General features: G+C 46.8%; 2 protein-coding genes across 3 annotated transcripts in view; both read right to left on the bottom strand.

Annotated features, from left to right (window-relative positions):
• Positions 1 to 24: 24 nt before the first annotated feature.
• ZSWIM1 (zinc finger SWIM-type containing 1) lies at positions 25 to 2518 on the bottom strand. The gene has a single exon (XM_030762906.2). It carries the CDS (start codon positions 2516 to 2518, stop codon positions 1148 to 1150), a length of 1371 nt encoding a protein of 456 aa, XP_030618766.1. The 3' UTR covers positions 25 to 1147.
• The window catches only part of ZSWIM3 (zinc finger SWIM-type containing 3), a 16734-nt gene continuing 1094 nt past the window's right edge, over positions 2499 to 18138 (bottom strand). The window contains exons 2-3 of one of the 2 annotated variants that reach the window (XR_016387931.1): positions 3626 to 7135; positions 2499 to 2666 (exon numbers count right to left, since the gene is read on the bottom strand). Coding sequence is in view for 1 of the 2 variants with exons in the window: in XM_022564983.3 (XP_022420691.1) it covers positions 5212 to 7135 (1924 nt within the window). In the remaining variant the exon portion in view is untranslated. Of the gene's footprint in view, positions 7136 to 18138 lie in introns of both variants that reach the window. The other variant, XM_022564983.3, reaches the window with a different exon arrangement.

Below are 18138 nucleotides of genomic sequence, written 5' to 3'. Positions count from 1 at the left end.
ATGCGGATAGGGTGGTTTGAGCCATTCTGACAAACACCAGCCCATCAGGGTCCAGACCCCAGGAAGTTTCCAGAAACTGTTAAGCCATGCCATAGGTCTTGTCAGATTGGTTACAATGAAAATTACCAAGGTAGGAGGCCCTGCTTGGAGAGTGGAGGCTTCTTTTTGTACTGTTTTGGTACTTGATCAAAAGTTCTTGTACAAAGCCCTAGGCAAGGTGACTTTTCCTCTTGCCTTTTGTTTCTCACCCTGCTGAGGACAGGTGATAGGACCATAGGCAAGGAAGGAAAATTATCTCTTACTTGAGCACCCACTGGGCATCAGGCCCATTACATGCCCACTTAACCTTTAATCTTACCAGTGCTCTGGGGATCTCCATTTTTACAGATGAACAAATTGAGGCTTAGAGAGGTGACGTGACTTAAGTCACATAGCTAGTAAAAGGCAGCACCAGCCCTCAAAAATCAGACAGGGAAGATACCAGGATTTGCATGTAATGTCAGACTCCAAAGTCTATTCTTTCCATAGTATTTCCTAAACTGCTTTCTACAAGACAAAAAACTAGACAAATGCTGAAACAGACAACATTCAACTTTAATGACCTCAGGATGGGGCAGGGTGAGGGGCGGTGAGGCTGGGAGCCTGGCTGAGCCTCTGCCTCTGGGGGCCTTTTCCTCTGTGGGTGAGGTGCCATCTCATGACTGGGGAAGCTGTTACCAAGTCCCGACCCTTGATCTCCACTCAGTGTCTTATCCCTTATCTTAGAGCAGGGGTTACCTGTTTTTATAAAGCCCTTGAGCTCAGAACAGTTTTTACCTTTTGAAAAGGTTGTTAAAAAGGAAAAAGAAAAAAAAAAAACCCCACACAACAAAAACAAAGAACCAGGAATATACAACAGAGGCTCTACGTGGCCAGCAAGTCTAGAATATTTATTAGCGGGCCCTTTATGGGAAAGGTTTGCCACCTCCTGTCCTAGGGAACTAGACACATTGTAGGTAGCAGGCTGCAGTGGAAGAGAAAACCTTTGTCCTTCTTCCCTGGAAGGAGGGCCCGTGGAAGTACGACTGTGTGAATGTGTGTGTGGGTGTGTGTAGGGGGGATGTGAGCAGATACTTTGCGGATGAGCACCTCTGGGCGTCGGGCGTAATCAGAGTTGGACCTGCTCATAAGGGCCGATCCAGCTGTCGTCCAGCTCGCGCAGGGTGCTGTACCGCCGTTCGAACTCCTCCTGACTGCAGTGCTGCAGGAGCTGACCCACCTCCTCCGTGAGGAGCGCCACAGCCAAGTGCTTATCCAGGGTCTCACTCCACCTGCTGCTCACAACGTCACCGAGGCTGGAAGCACAGCCTGCCGTCCACTCAGCTGGCAGCATGTCTGGCTGGAGCACCTGGCGGCGGGCACTGAGCATGGTGAGGATGTGGCGGCAGGGCAGACGGAAGGCCTGGTTAAAGTAGCAGCTGCAGCTGGCCGGGGTCTGGGGCTGCACCCTATGGGTGTCCTCCAGGATCTGTATGTTCACCTTTTCGGAACCAGAGCCGATGAGGTGCGTGGATTTCTGGACCACGGCAAGCTCGCCCAGGCAGAGCTGGGCGGCCGGCCCCGTGCAGATGGCATTAAGGGAGTATTGGATGCGGGCTTCTACCAACTGTTCCACTTTGGGGCTTTCGGGGCTGCCATCCGAAGGGGGATGATTGTTCGGGGGACTCAGGCCCAGGCTGAAACTCGCCTTGTCTCCTGAGTTCTGCTGCAGGTATCGGAACAGGGCAGTCATGCCTTTTTCCACAGATGGGGTGGTGCCGAAGAACTGGCTGAGGACGTGGGCGGTGACCTCCAGGCCCTGGAAGTAGTGGCTGCTCTCGGCTCGGCTTCTCCAGCGGTGGGCCAACCAGATGCGGTCGTTGAGCAGCCAGTGTGAGTGGAGCTCCGGCAGCTGGGCCGGCGGGATGCAGGTGCTCAGGAGTGTATACAATTTCCTCAGGTTTCCAGCTGTGGCCGAGCACATCGTGCTCTGCAGGGAGGTCAGGAGGACCCTCTCCACGGGCTGTTCAAGGGACAGTTGATAGAACTTGCCCTGGAAGAACTTACAGATGTGGAAGGCTGAGAGCAGGACCTCAGCCGTGGGGAACTCCATAGCGAGGGTGGGCAGCAGGAGGAAGTGGGGATCCACCAGGATGGTACAGACTCTCTCCCATGCTGGGTTAAACTTCTTGAATACCTGGAGCATCTGGGCCAAGCCTTCAGCATCCTCCTTGGCAGGAATGGCGAAGTAGACTGCCCGGGCAAGATGACCCTCCAGCTGCACCCGAGGTCCATCCACCAGGAAGGTATATAACACCTTGCCCCTTGGGTTATAGGTCCGGTGGATAAATAAGATTTCAGGAAAATGGGCGAAGACCCCCTGCATAAAGCAGCTTTGATAGTTGAGGGCATCTAACTGGGCAGTCTTGCTAAGCTGACAGAGCAGCAGAGGTGGGCTTGGGTCCTCAATCAGGAGCTCATTCAGCATTGTCAGGGCCATGGGGGAGATGGGAGACGTCTAGATGCCAAGGTCAAAGTATCTGCTCTGTGAGGCTGCTGTATGGAAGGCTCTCACTCTCTCTCAAGCTCCAACTGCGTTGAGGCTTGAGGCCGGACTGTAGTTCCCAGATCTTGTTCCAAAGATGGGCCTATGGAGAGGAACAGAGGTTTAAGGAGACAGTAGGGGCTTGACTCTTCAATTATGCATCCAGACATTTTATTGCTGATACTATGTGTCAGCACTGTTCTGGGGGATATGCAATAAAGATGTAAACAAACAAGGATATATCAGATAATGAAGTTTACAAAGACCACAAAACAGGGTAATAGTAAGCTGGAGGAGGGAAGGATACTTTAGCCAAAGTAACCAGTGAAGTCCTCTCTGGGGGGTGGTGGGAGGATGACTTGGAGCTGAGAGCTAATTGATAAGAAGCCAGCATGGAAAGATTTGGTTCCATGAGATTTAAATGAGTGTGAAGGCCGGAGCTGCCTTTTTTTTTTTTCCCCTTAAAGAGCATTTTAAATATTTGTATTGCACTTTATATTTACAAATTATTTCTTGGCCTCCATTCTTTCATTGGTCCTGGTATATACAAGAGAACTGCAATTGCCCCAAACTTGCTGGGTGATCTTGGGCAAGTCAGTGACCTCTCTGAGCTTCAATCCCTTCAACCATAAAACAGGATTAACATAGTCTCTTCTCCCTCTACGTAAATCCCTCTATTAACTGCAATACTATGTTCACGTTTCCTCTATTTAGCCCCCAAACCGGGTTACTGTCTCCATTTTACAGATGAGAAACTGAGGCTCAAAGAGGTTAAGTGACGTGCCCACCATTACTCTATAAGTAGCTGGAAGTTGAGTCTTTGGCTCGGGATTCTGGCTGCTTTCCACGGTACCTGAGGTTCACAAACCAGAGACAGAGAGAGGATGTGGCCTCTGACCTCTCACCTCTAACCCGGGTGGGAGGATGTGGATGTCTGACATTCCCATTCGGAGTCTGGCCGGAGCCAGAAGAGAAGTCAACCTCCCACCCCTTTGGGAGCTGTGTCATGGTGACTGCGGTCACCAGCTGCCTCACACCTCCACCCCTTCAGAAATTACTCACCCACAGCTTGGCTCCGTCGCCATTTCTCCCTATTTGACCCTGACTCTGACTCTGACTGACCTCTGGGCTCACCAACCGCGGCGCCAGCTTCGCCGTGACTCTGGCCAATGGCCTGAGGAATTTGCTTCCGGTCTTTGGCGCTCCGACCAACCGTAGCCCGACGACTCGTGGGCGGGTGCCGTTACCAGAGATACGAGGGGCCCGGCTGGCGGCAACCAATGAAAGCCTGAAGACACTAGCATCCTGGCGAGTCTGAGCACTGAGGCTGAAACTGGAGCCTCACGTGTGGGAAGAGCACAGGAAGTGTGCGTTACTATGGAAACTCCCTCCGAAGCCAAAAAAAGAAAAAATAAATAGCAGTGTTTCACGGATTTTTTTCTTTTCTGGTCAAATTATAAAACCCCAGGAGGGTAGGAAGGGGTGCCTATGTAATGAATGGTACAGGGTCTTCTGCCTTATGGGGAAACTGAGGGCCAGGTCTCAAATTCCGCCTCTCCAACAGGGGTCAAGGGGCCCAACTCTTGGAATTAAAGAGACCCAGATCTTGAGAGAGCTGAACTCCGGTGTTGCCCAGCCCAACCCCCTCCAGTATTTTGCAGGCGAGCTCCAGCATAGCGCTGTGACTGTTAAGGTCATCTTTTGACCTCGGTTCCCCTGAAGATGGCTCTTGGAAAGCTGGGTGGCTACCAGGCTTTAGGTGATTAAGACTGCAAACTACCAACAACAAAAGTCTGTGTTGGTGCTTAAAACTGCACTGAATCTAGAGGGTAAATTGGAATTAGAACAGGCCAACACACTAATTTTTACAGATGAGGAAACTGGGGTCAAAGAAATTAGGGACTTGCCCACAGTCTCCCAGCAAGTTGAGGGCAGTCAAGTCTCAGACCCAGGTTTCTTCCCTCCCAATCTATTTGGCTTCTTCCTGCTAGAATATGAGGCAGCCTGAAATCAACGTTGAAGGCTCGGTTGCAGGAAGAGGGTGAAGTAAGGGGCCGACTGCTACTCATTGAATCTGAGGCGTCAGGCTCCATTTGGTTCCACAACCCCCATCCGATTCCTTCCCTGTTCAGGCAGAACGCATTTCTCCTGCTTCTTTGATTTTATTTAAAAAGCAAAAACAAAACAAAAACTTTAATATGAATAAAATAGGTACAAATAACAAATTCTTTGTAAAGAGCAGCAACAGCCAAGGATCACCCTCCTTCCTTTCGTCCCTGAAACCAGGCTCTTCTATCAGGTCCGTTTTATCTCACCCTAACCTGGGGCAGGGTTTCATCTCTATGTAGTGAATAAGATCTAAATTCAGGGGTTGAGGGAGAACGAGGGATGACCCTTCAGCATGGAGATAACTTTGGCCTTGAACAATGAATGAGGCTCCCGAGGAAAATCAAAGGTAGGGCAGAAAAGGGGTAGATTCAAAGGACTGTCACACAGTGGGGTTCTTCTTCTTCCTGTTGGAACAATTTTCCTCACCCTCCCTAGGAAGACATTGGTTAAAACGCTGACACCTAGCATGTCCTGCCTGCTTTGAGCTCTCAGACTTCCAGGGAGAGTGGTCTGTGGCCCATTGTGCCAGTGCAGGTGCTTCAATCGTGAATTGTGGCTCCAGGAGGAGCGAGTCCCTCCCCTTCCTCCTGCTTTCCCCAGAGGAAAGGGAGGCGGCCCACATCCTTGAAGTCCCCCGGCTGCTGACTGGGCTCAGGAGGCTGGCAGGAGGCCGCCCAGATGTCCACAATCTTGCGCACGGTGGAACAGCGCTCCTGCAGCTCTGGTCCCTCACTCTGCATCAGCAGGCTCGCGAGCTCCCTGCTTACGTCCTGAATCATGTCGTTCCGTCCTTTCTCCCCTGGCTGGCCCGCGTTCGGTATCAGGACAGGGTCCCGGAGCCCCCCACTGGGCCCGAGGAGGTGCTGGTACCTCTTCTGCCACCGGCGGCACACCATGGCTTCGCCCACGGGCCTCTGGCTCGTGTGCAGCAGGGCCAAAATGTGCCGGCATGGCAGGTGGTACCGCTGTTGAAAGGAGCAGCTGCAGCTGCAGCCGTCCTTGCTCGCCTGGTGGGAGTCCTCTAGCAGCTGCACGTCCACGGAGCAGCCAGCCACGTCCACCAGGTGCGTGGAGTTCTGCACCACCGCCCACTCATTGTGGCATAGCTTGTAGGCCAGATCGGAGCCACTCTGGAGTAAGGAGTCTAGCATGCCGCCCTGGGAGGGCTGCCCCTGGGGCTGCTGCTGCGGTGCCCGCACCTGCTGCAGCTCTGGCTGTGCCTCTTGCATGGGCAGCCTGATGAAGCTCCCTCCGCAGATTCCAGAAGCCTTCTTGGACTTTGGTGCCTTGCTTGCTGACCGGGCTCTCTTTAACCTGGGGGGAGCAGTGGGAAAGTTCTTCAAGCCTTTGGTGTTAAAGAAGTCTATGTAATCCACAAAGCGGAGGATGCAGTCCAGCAGGGACTGCTGTTCCCGGAAGAGGCTCGACACCTTGCTGGTGACGACGTCCAGGCTGTCCATGTAGGTGTTACAGGCGTGCAGGCCCTTCCTGACGTGCATGTACCACAGCAGTTCACACGAGAACCAGTGGGCCTGAAGGAAGCTGAAGAGCTGCTCGTTGAGCAGGGCTTGGGACATCTGGCAGAGATTTTGCAGGCTGGCCTCAGAAGTGACAAACACGGCCTCCCGCAGGGCTTCTTTCATGAGCCTTTTAAAGAATGGATCTGCTGAACTACGATGCAACTTCTTCTCCAAGAGTCGGGTCGTGTGATAGATGGAGAGGAGGATGCGGGCAGCAGGGAAGATCTCCTGCAGGATGGCTCGATGAGGGAAGGACGGGTCCACGAAGACCACCTTGACCTTGGGCCAATCTGAGTTGAACTCTGTAAAGATACTCAGCATCTTGGCCACGGAGGTGGCTGTCTCGGCCTTGAGCACCGCAAAGTGTACCACTCGCCCCTCTCGTTCCTTGCTCTCCACCAAGAAAGCGTAGAGGATGTGGCCCTGGGCATTCTCCACCCGGTGCAGCAAGAGATTCTCAGGGAAGCGGATGAAGAGGTCGCTCATCTTGCTGCTCTGGAAGCTGAGCCTGTCCAGGTCTTGGCTGCTGCCCACACTGAAGGAGGCCATGGAACCCACATCCACCTTAAGAAAGTTCTTCATCACTTTGGCTATCTTGGCCAGGTCAGAAGGAGTGATGCCCTCCTGCTCTGGCTTTGAGGGTGTTTGGACCTTATCTAAGCAAAATGATGGCTCAAACAGGGACTTCTCAGCTGTGCCAAGGTCTTTGTTGATCGTGGGCTGTGCAGGCTGGAGTTTCTTCTGAGATTTGCCAGTGGCGTCTCCTCTAGGACCCGCGGTTTTGGAGTCAACGTGTATATGCTGTGTGTTGAGTTCACTGATAAACAGTCTATCCAGTTTCTCATTGTACCGCAGGAGCAAGTATGCTGGGCACGTAGCTGCCGCTACTGTTCTCTTCCTGTTTGACTGGGTCCGAATACAGACAAATTTCACCTGCACATATCTAGGGAAGGCAGAGGTGAAAATGAAAAAGGTGCTGACCACCCCCTTTCTCTTACAAGTCAACGCCCTGCAGGGACTTATAGCAGCTGATACATTTCCGGGAGACCACAGTGCACTACGGGAAGTAGGAAAGGTTTACGTTTTCTCTCCAGTCCCAAAGTATTCAGGTCTTCTTCAAGACCCCATCCAACTAAAACACCCTTCATGTTCATCTACAGAAGTTCTAAGCCCCAACTCCTTTTTTTTACTCTCATTTTCCCATCTGTCGTTGTCAACAATTCGATCTGAGGCAAAGATACAAGGGAAAATAGGTAAGAGGCAGCAGCAGAGCCGGTTACTCACTGTTTAAAGTGGCCCCTTCATTCCTGCCTTTAGGGAGCCATTGCCTCCTCTGCCTTCTCCTCTAGGCAGCAAAAATAAAAGAGGCCTCGGGGGTTAGGGTGTATCTGGGATCTGGGGTCACCGTTGACTTAAAGAAAAATGTCCACATTCTAAGAGAGTGAGAACCCCTGGGCTAGATGATCTTTAGGATCCTGCTAGCTTTGCCATTCTAGGCTGAAAGTGCTGAGTCAAAGGAGAAGAGTAATTAAGTTGAACATCTGCTCTTTCCCCTCCTATCCTCATTCAACCCGTGCTTCAAGGCCCAAACCAGGCCCCACCTTCTCCAGGAAACCTTTATGGAGGCCCTCAAGCCACAGTAATTGCTCCTCACTTCAGATTCATAGCATTTATTTAAAGGAAAAGGCTTAGCAGATTTTCTGGGTAGCGGTAGTGGTTAAACAGTGGATATGCTGGAAGCTGACGCTCTGGATTTGAATCCAGGCTCTACCACTCAGAAGCTGTTTGATCTTGGGCAAGTTACTTCATCTCTCTGTGTGCAGAGTAACTGCACAACTCCTCATCATAAAATGAAACTAACTAGGGTTGTTATGAAAATTAAATAAGCCACAGACATAAGATTTAGCCCAGAGCCTGGTTCAGCCTTTCATTTATTCTAAATAAAAGTCATCTACTGTTACTACAGCTCCTAAGCCTTGTGACCTTTTCTTGGGCATTTATGCAGTGTCTTTCCAATTGGATGGGGTTGTTTTCAATTGGCAAGAGCAAGTCAGTCCTCAGTGTATTCCAAGCACCTAACACCACTGCTGCTCCTTCAGCAGATGCTTGTCGAAGATGTGATGGATGAATGACGCAGGGACCACAGGTGGGCGGGACGGGTCACACCCCTGCCTCCCAGAGAGTGTCCTAACCCAAAGATCGGGGAAGGGGGGGAAAAAATCTCAGCCCCTGGCATGACATGACACAGCCTGGGCATCTCACCAACCCCCTTCCAAACACTCTGGCCCAGCTGGTCCTGTTTGCTCATCCTGTGGGGCAAGCTTAGAAAAATAGGAAGTCACGCCTGAAATAACAGGGCGGAGGGGCCTGAGGCTGAAAATGCCTGCACTTGTGGTGTGCGCAGTGCCAGGGCGGCAACACCGTCCCCAGCTCAGGGAGCAGCCCAGTAGCACGGCAAGGCCAGCGAGGGGTGACCGCGGTGTAGCCTCTGCCTAACTCTTCCACCTGTTTTCCACTGTCCCAACTGTCTTGTTTTATTGTACCCTAGAAAGACAAACTGTCTACTACTTCCCATGTTCACTACACTGTGTCTCACCTCTATGCCTTTGCTCGGGTTGTCTTTCTGTCTGGAATGCCCTACCCATCTGTCTTCATCTCAGAGCTAACTCATCCTTCAGGACTACATGCAACTACCATCTTTCCTAGGATGCCTCCCCCAAGCCCTCAGATTGGGCCCTACCCTTCTGCTGGCTCAACATCTTAGCAAAGATCTTAGCTCATCACTTTATATTGACTTTACGTGTTCATAGTATATGCTTGTTAACCTATCTTTTTTTTCCAAAAAAAAGATACTGGTGAGTGCCAACCATAAAGCTCTTTCCACCTTTCCTGGTTCTATTAATGATTGCACCTCCCAGGGTGGAGACATTGGCATTCTTTTTAATTCCTCCTTCTCCATGTCTATATCTAGTGTGGTAAGTCTTTTAAATTCTTTCTTCCCACTATTACATATATTAAGAATTATTATATGCCAGGCTACATGTAAGCCCCTTACATGCATCCTTTTACACTAAGAAAAGGGTTCTATCATCCACATTTTACAGATGAGGCAACAGGCTTAAAGAGCTTCTCGAGGATGAGAATCTGGGATTTAATCCTCCAGCTAAAACTGGACGACCTGGGATGTGAACTAAGCCTGCCTGGCTACAGTCTATGTAGTTAACCATTATGTTGCCTGTCTTCTTTCAAAATACTTCTCCCTCTCTGAATTCTCATTTTTACCCTCCTCAGCTTGACCCTCAACGCTTTGATTGTTCAGGTTCAATAACTTCCTTAAAGATCTCTAAACATACTGTCCTTGTTTGGTGCGTGACGTGCACCATGCACGTCAAACTTAAAGGGTACTAGGTTAAAGCCTCTGTTATTTTTTCCTGCTTCCCTTAATCTTTTTTAATTTTAATTTTTAAATTTTTTGGCTGCACCATGCGGCTTGCAGGATCTTAGTTCCCTGACCAGGGACTGAACCCGGGCCCTCAGCACTGAAAGTGCCAAGTCCTAACCACCGGACCGCCAGGGAATTCCCCTGCTTCCCTTAATCTCTGGTATTGAGTATAATTTACACACAGTGAAATACACAAATCTTTTGTAAGAATTCTTTGAGCACTGTAGTAATCTTAATCTGTATTTATTTCTATCTCCCAGGTGAAAGCATAGACTCTCTTCAAGACAGGGATGGGGTTTTACACTTTTCTGAATCTCCCTTAGTTCTTACATCCAAGTGCGCTCAGCCAGGATCTGGAAGAAGGGAGTCAGCCAGTCTTGCTTCCTTTCAATGTTCTCTGTACATGTTTATTTCCTCTACCTGGACTGTGCCCCCAGTGTACTCCCAGTGCCTGGCACTGCACCTGGCACAGAATAGGTGCTCTGAACACACACCCTGAATGAACGTTAAATGAGTGATTGCATGACACAGAAAATTCTCCTTTTAACATGAGTAGCACATTAGGAAGACCACTGGGAGAGTTCTGTCAGGTGACTTGGCTTCTATCCCAGCACTATAACTAACTATAACTTTGGACAAGTCCTTTGTTTAATTTCAAACATTTACTAAGTCCTACTATGTACCAAACACTATACTAGTTGCTCGGAAGGCTACAGAGACAAATTAGATAGTCTCTACTCTCAAAGTCTAGTGAGCAGAGAGATTATTACACAGATGGCCAGTAAAGCCAAAACTAAGTGAATGGTTAAATAGAGGTACAAGCAATATACCTATAATTGAATAAAGAGTGATTTACCCTGACTATAGGGATTGGAACAGATCTAAAGCTTTTGATTAATTTCACATAAGATTTGTGTCCTTGTTGCATGTAAATTGCACCTTGAGCAATGAACAGAATTTTTACAGGTGGAGTCAAGCCATTTTAGACAACATAACCTGAGTTACGAACAAGATTCTGGAGCCAGAAGATCTGAGTTTAAATTCCAGCTTTACCACTTAGCTATGTGAACTTGGACAAGTCACTTCACTTCCTCTCAGCCTCCAATTCTTATCTATAAATATAGAAATAACAAGAGTACTGATCTACGAATAATCAGTACCTGATCCAAGAATAATCAGTACCACTAAAAGTGAATTCATTTAAAAGGCTGTGGCAGACAGAGAAAGATAACTACTGTATGATATCACTTATATGTGGAATCTAAAAAATACAACAAACTAGTGAATATAACAGAAAAGAAGTAGACTCACAGACAAAGGGAACAGACTAGTGGTTAACAGTGGGGAGAGGGAAGCGGGGAGGGAAAATATAGGGGGTAGGGGATTAAGTGGTACAAGGATATATTGTACAACATGGGGAATATAGCCAATATTTTATAATAAGTATAAAAGGAGTAAAACCTTTGAAAATTGTAAATCACTATATTGTACACCTGTAACTTATATAATATTGTACATCAACTATTCTTCAATTAAAAACAAAAAAAGGCTGTAGCAGGATTGGTTGGTGGCCAACCCAACATCCCTTAGCCCCCTCCTTCCTTCCTTCCTAACTGAAGGCCAATTATATTCAGGTTGCCATTCCTCTCCCACATAGCTAAGTGCTTCGGGGCTACTCTAAGCGAATTAAGGTAATCTCCTTAGGAACGGCCATGGATACTGGCCCAATTCTGCACAAAGAAACATGATAGGAAATGTGCAGGAAACCCAGGCAGCCTTTTGCCTCTGGATGTGACTCCTACATTTGTGCCATGTGGCGAGCCATCCTGAGGGCAACGCTGAGAACTGAGGATGGCAGAGTGGAAAGACGGGAAAAGCCTGGGCCGCTGAAACAATCACCTTCTCTGGGCTAAGAAATACTGCATTTTGAGTCAGGGTTTTCGGTTAATTACAGCCAAAAAAAACCTCGCCAGAAACCACATTTCACAGGAAATTAGTGGGAAAAAAAGATTTGAGCAATCTTTAAAAAAATGAGATGAAAATTATGAAAATATTATATTTAATGAAATTTAAGTTATAATGGCAGCTATCTGCCAATTCTTAGAATAATCAAAGAACCACTTAAAGCATCAACTTTTTTTTTCTTGGTATATCTCCCCCAAACACTCCGATACTTTATTTCCTGTCTTACTTTTGCAATATGTAAGGGTCAATTTTACCAAAATATTCCTGGGCTTTATCACGTTTGCCAAGGGCCTAATTTAATTTTTTGCTATGCAAATCCTTTGCTTTTCACGTCTGTACATATCATTGTCCTGCTGATTTCCCTTTCCATTTGTCAACTGGCATAAGGCTGCAGGTGATATTACTTTCAGGGACTTCACCAAGTCCTACAGCTCTTGGAAGACGTGCAATTTCAGTTTGCAATCAGTTTTATTTGCATTTTATAATCCTTATGTTTACCACATCTATTCATTTGCCAGAAACTCACTACCATAGATGTTGATGGAACCGGTAGGGTAAGCAGGAAGGAATGACTAAGTAGTGACTAATTTTTAAAGTGGCTAGTTTGTTAGCAAGATTTGTGCTTTCCTACAGAGCCTTGTGATTAGTGATACATGGAAAAATGAAAACTCAGATAACAATGGCTTAGTTCAAAGGGTGTGATGAGGATTAAACAAAACAATGTCTGTAAAGCTCTCAGCAGAATGTCTGGAACATGTTCCAAAAAAGTATTCAAAAAAGGTAGTTATTAAACTGAACAGCAATGGAGAGAGACATTGGAATACTTCACGGTTTGAAGACTAGCAATCCCCCAAAGACATAACAAAAAGAAAAACACAACAGCCATATGTAAAAATATGGGAAGGGAAACTGGGCATAAAATCACAGAATCTCCCAGTCGATTGGGACTTTGGGTCATTTAGTAGTACCTCCCACAACACATTTTTCTGACTCTTAAAAATACCGGGGCTTGAACTTCCCTGGTGGTACAGCTTAAAAATACCGGGGCTTGAACTTCCCTGGTGGTGCAGCAATTAAGAATCCACCTGCCAGGGACTTCCCTGGTAGCGCAGTGGTTAAGAATCCGCCTGCCAATGCAGGGGTCACGGGTTCAATCGCTGGTCCGGGAAGATCCCACATGCCACGGAGCAACTAAGCCCGTGCGCCACAACTACTGAGGCTGCACTCTACAGCCCGCGAGCCACAACTACTGAAGCCCATGGGCCTAGAGCCCGTGCTCCGCAACAAGAGAAGCCACGGCAACGAGAAGCCCGTGCACCGCAAGGAAGAGTAGCCCCCGCTCACCGCAACTAGAGAAAGCCCGCAGGCAGCAACGAAGACCCAACGCAGCCAAAAGTGATAAATAAAATAAAATAAAATAAAATTTATTTTTTAAAAAAGAATCTGCCTGCCAATGCAGGGGAAACGGGTTCGAACCCTGCTCCGGGAAGATCTCACATGCTGCAGAGCAACTAAGCCTGTGCACCACAACTACTGAGCCCGTGAGCCACAACTACTGAAACCCACGTGCCTAGAGCCCATGCTCCACAACAAGAGAAGCCAACGTAATGAGAAGTCCGTACACCGCAACGAAGAATAGCCCCCGCTCGCCACAACTAGAGAAAGCCCACGCGCAGCCACGAAGACCCAACGCAGCCAAATTAATTAATTAATTAAATTAAAAAAAAAATACTGGGGCTTCCCTGGTGATCCAGTGGGTAAGACTGCACGCCCCATGCAGGGGGCCCGGGTTCCATCCCTGGTCGGGGAACTAGATCCCGCATGCCGCACATAAGAAGCCCGCGTGCTACAATGAAGATCCTGCATGCCGCAACTAAGATGCGGGGCAGCCTAAATAAATATTTATTTAAGAAAAAAAACCTACTACTTTCCATCATGTACTACAGTTATGACTTTGGCAAATATTTACTGAGCGCTATGCTTCAGCAACTGCATGTATTTTATTTAATCTTCACCACATCCTTCTCATTTTACAGAGGATGAAACTGTGTCATGGAGATTAAAAGTCTTGCCCAAGGTCAGAGTTAAAGCCTGTCTTTTTTTTTTTTTGGTTCTTTTATATATATATATATATTTTTTTTTTTTTTTTTTTTAATTTTTGGCTGTGTTGGGTCTTTGTTGCTGTGCATGGGCTTTCTCTAGCTGCTGTGAGCAGGGGCTACTCTTCATTGAGGTCTAACCACTGGACCGCCAGGAATTCCCTTTTACTACTATTTTAAAGAAATCATTATTTCTGTGATTAGAGTTTAATATTTGTCTCCCTGACTGGAGGGGAAGCTCCATAAGGGCAGGGACTCAATTTATCTTTTCAACACTGTGTCTCAGGCACTAGCATGGAGAAAGTTTTCAGTTAGCGATTGGTAAAATCAATGAATTAAAGGGCTCATACAATGTAATAAGTGATGTGGAGTAATCTCCAAAATACGCTGACAAGTGAGAAAAGCAAAGGTGCAGAATGATGTGTATAAATAGTATGCAGCCACCTGTGTTAAAAAAAAAAAAGGATGGGGCTCCCCTGGTGGCGCAGTGGTTGAGAGTCCACCTGCCGATGCAGGGGACACAGGTTCGTGCCCCGGTCCGGGAAGATCTCACATGCCGCGGAGCGGCTGGGCCCGTGAGCCATGGCCGCTGAGCCTGTGCATCCGGAGCCTGTGCTCCGCAACAGGAGAGGCCACAACAGTGAGAGGCCTGCGTACCGCAAAAAAAAAGGATACATATGTACACACAAGATATGTTTGTTCAGCTCATGCAGCTCAATATTAAAAAAGCAAACAACCCAATCAAAAAATGGGCAGAAGACCTAAATAGACATTTCTCCAAAGAAGACATACAGATGGCCAGGAAGCACATGAAAAGCTGCTCAGCATCACTAATTATTAGAGAAATGCAAATCAAAACTACAATGAGGTATCACCTCACACCAGTTAGAATGGGCATCATCAGAAAATCTACAAACAACAAATGCTGGAGAGGGTGTGGAGAAAAGGGAACCCTCTTGCACTGTTGGTGGGAATATAAGTTGATACAGCCACTATGGAGAACAGTATGGAGGTTCCTTAAAAAACTAAAAATAGAATTACCATATGACCCAGCAATCCCACTACTAGGCATACTACCCTGAGAAAACCATAATTCAAAAAGACACAGGCACCCCAATGTTCATTGCAGCACTATTTACAATAGCCAGGTCATGGAAGCAACCTAAATGCCCATTGAAAGACAAATGGATAAAGAAGATGTGGTACACATATACAATGGAATATTGCTCAGCCATAAAAAGGAACGAAATTGGGTCATTTGTAGAGACGTGGAGGGATCTAGAGACTGTCATACGGAGTGAAGTAAGTCAGAAAAAGAAAAACAAATATCGTATATTAACGCATATATGTGGAACCTAGAAAAATGGTACAGATGAACTGGTTTGCAGGGCAGAAATTGAGACACAGATGTAGAGAACAAATGTATGGACACCAAGGGGGAAAAGTGGCAGGGGGTGGTGGTGGTGGTGGGATGAATTGGGAGATTGGGATTGACATATATACACTAATATGTATAAAATGGGTAACAAATAAGAACCTACTGTATAAAATAATAAATAAAATTAAATTTTAAAAAAAGAGATATGTTTGTTCAGGCTCACGGGTATCTCAGGAAGATAATAGCGGTTGTCTCTGGATAACACAGTGGAAGGGACACTGACTTTTAGACCCTTTGATGTAATGTGAAATTTTTAAAAAATTAAATGACTATATTGACCACTCAAAAACAAATTCATTTATTAAGTTGTTCAGCCTGCAAAAACAAAACCAATCCGAACCTCTAATCTGTTAGCTGAGTCCCTTCCATTCTCTTTCACACTGCTCCAGCATAAATCTTCCTTCCAGCCAAGCAGGTCTCCTCACTGCCTTCCAAGTACAGCAATGTTAATATCTGCACTAGCTCACACACCATTTCTCCATCCAGGATGTTAACCTTCCTGTGACAGGCAGAATGGTCCCCCAAAAGACGTCCACTTCCTAATCTCTAAAACCTGTGAATATGTTAGGTTACATGGCAAAGGGGAATTAAGATTGCAGATGGAATCAAGGTTGCTAATTAGCTGATTTTTTAAAGGTAAATTATACTAGATTATCTGCACAGGGTCCTAAAAAAATGGAAGAGGGAGGCAGAAGGGGAGCCAGAGAGGGAGATGGGACAAAGCAGGGTCAGAGTGATGTGATGTGAGGACTCCGCCAACCACTGTTGGCTTTGAAGATGGAGGCAGGGGACCATGAGTCAAGGAGTGTGGGCAGCTTCTAGAAGCTGGAAAAGACTCGGAAACAGATTCTCCTCTAGGGACTACAGAAAGAAATGCAGCTCTGCTGACACCTTGGTTTTAGCCCAGTCAGATCTGTGCCTGACTTCTAACCTACAGAACAGTAAGATACTAAATTTGTGCTGTTAAAACCACTATGTTTGTGATAATTTGTTAGAGCAGCAAATACACCTCCTGACACCTCCCCATCTATGGAGCCCAGCTCAAGCCTCCCTTTCTCACTTGCTTCCCTAGCCCACTGTGATTTTTCTCTGAGTCCCTGCAGCACCAGTTCCGCTGAATTACACATTTAACACTCATTCATTCAACAGTTACTTAAGGCCTGCTATAGGACAAGTCCTGTGCTAGACCCTGGAGACCATCCACCTGAAGGGTGTTTACGCGTGATTATGAGGTGTTTGGACTAGATTCTATGCAAGCAGCATGGTGTTAATCAGTGAGAATGCAAAAAATAGTAAACCAGAGTCCCTCCCTGGAAGAGCTCAGCAAACCAGGGACACCTCTGTAAACTGTGTTCCTTAACGATGTGCAAATAACTGTAACAGGCGCTGTCAGAACATAGAGTAGGAGCATCTAACCTAATCTTCAGGGAGTTAAGAAAGGCTTCCTGGAAATTATGCTAATAACTGAAGGAAAAGTAACAATTAGCTAAGACAGAGTTTTCCACAAGTAGCCCAAAATGACCTCAGATTATACAAGAATATTTAATAGTTATTTAGAAATATATACTATCTTTTTGCCACTATACTGTTACTTCTTATATATTATTGCTTAGATTGGTTCTAAAGCTTCTTTGAATATTAGAAGAATTGCAAGAAAAATGTTAAGTAAATTGTAGTTCAGGATATATAGTACAGAGAGGATAGTATAAAAACAACTAATGTTTGAGGAAAAGGGAGCTAAGATAAGTGGATGGGCAAGGTTATTCTAACCAGCAGACGTGGTAAGTGCAAGGACCAGGAAGCTGTGGGCTTGGGACAGGAGCTGAATGTGGAGTAAGACCCGGTGTAGATGGAGCACATGGTGCAAGATGGGGAGGTCAGAAGGGTCAGATGGTCTGGCCAGCCAGCTTAGTAACAGTCCTGGACTTAATCATGAGGGCAACGGGAGGCTACTGCCCTTTATCCGGACTGCAAGCAGTTTGAAAGCAGGGCATTTTTTGGTATTCTTTGGCTGCTTAGAACGATGCTACCGGCAGAGATCAAAGTCCAAACACCTCACAATGGTACTTACAGACCTTTTCCATAAACTGCAACTGACACAGCCTCCTGTCAAGCATGGCATCCCACACTGTTTCTCCAACATGCCACCTTCTTTGACGGATCTGTGCCCTCGCTCCACAGCTCCTTCTGGTCAAACCCCTCCGTGATACTTGATATTAACCATTGAACTTCTACACTAGCCCTGTGCCTTCATTCACAACCCAGCAGAAACCATTACTTCCAGTGCGAAGCCTTTCCCTTTCTTCCCAGGCATCTGTCACTTCTTCTGCACATCTCTTTTAAAGCATTTATCACATACTAGTTGGTTTACCTAAGTCCAACTCTATGCCACCTCAAGCTCTTTGAGGGCAGGTTTAGTTACTTATTCATCTTTATGTTAGCTGTACCCAGCACAGCACTGGACTTCAGAGTAGGGGAAAAAAACACAGCCTGCCTGCTTAGAGAGTGAGCTTTGGCCAAACGCCTCAACCCAGAGGTCTCAAACTCAGATACACTTTGACTCACTGAGCTGGCCTATAGAGTGTGTGATTACATTTGAATTGATTTTTTTAAAAAGTGGACATATTCGCAAAAAGCCTGGATTGCTGACTCCACTTGTCCCAAATCTGGGAACACTGGATCTTCATTTTCACATGGCAGCCATCAGCTGGAGTTAATTGGCCTGCTCGCCATTTTGCCCAGTTCACACTTCTGTTCTCCCTAGCACAAACACCTGGTGTTGGTTATTTCATCATTCCTTTTTGTATAGTTAAAGTTAAATTTTCTTACACTGGGATGTTTCACCTGAGTCCTTAAGGCAATTGAGTTTTCAACTCTTAGCTTAGCCTCCAAGCTTCTCTTCTCATCTGCCAAATGGAAGAAATAACATTTGCCTATAATTTTCAATACAGTCCTGTGGGGTAAAGCATACAGAATAGAGAACGCTGCCTGGGACATGGGAA

Source organism: Delphinapterus leucas, chromosome 15 (genome assembly GCF_059928025.1).
Source record: "Delphinapterus leucas isolate spDelLeu-1000000601 "Yukka" chromosome 15, BTC_Dleu_Yukka2, whole genome shotgun sequence".
Taxonomy (NCBI): Eukaryota; Metazoa; Chordata; class Mammalia; order Artiodactyla; family Monodontidae; genus Delphinapterus; species Delphinapterus leucas.
This window is presented reverse-complemented; position numbering and strand designations above follow the sequence as displayed.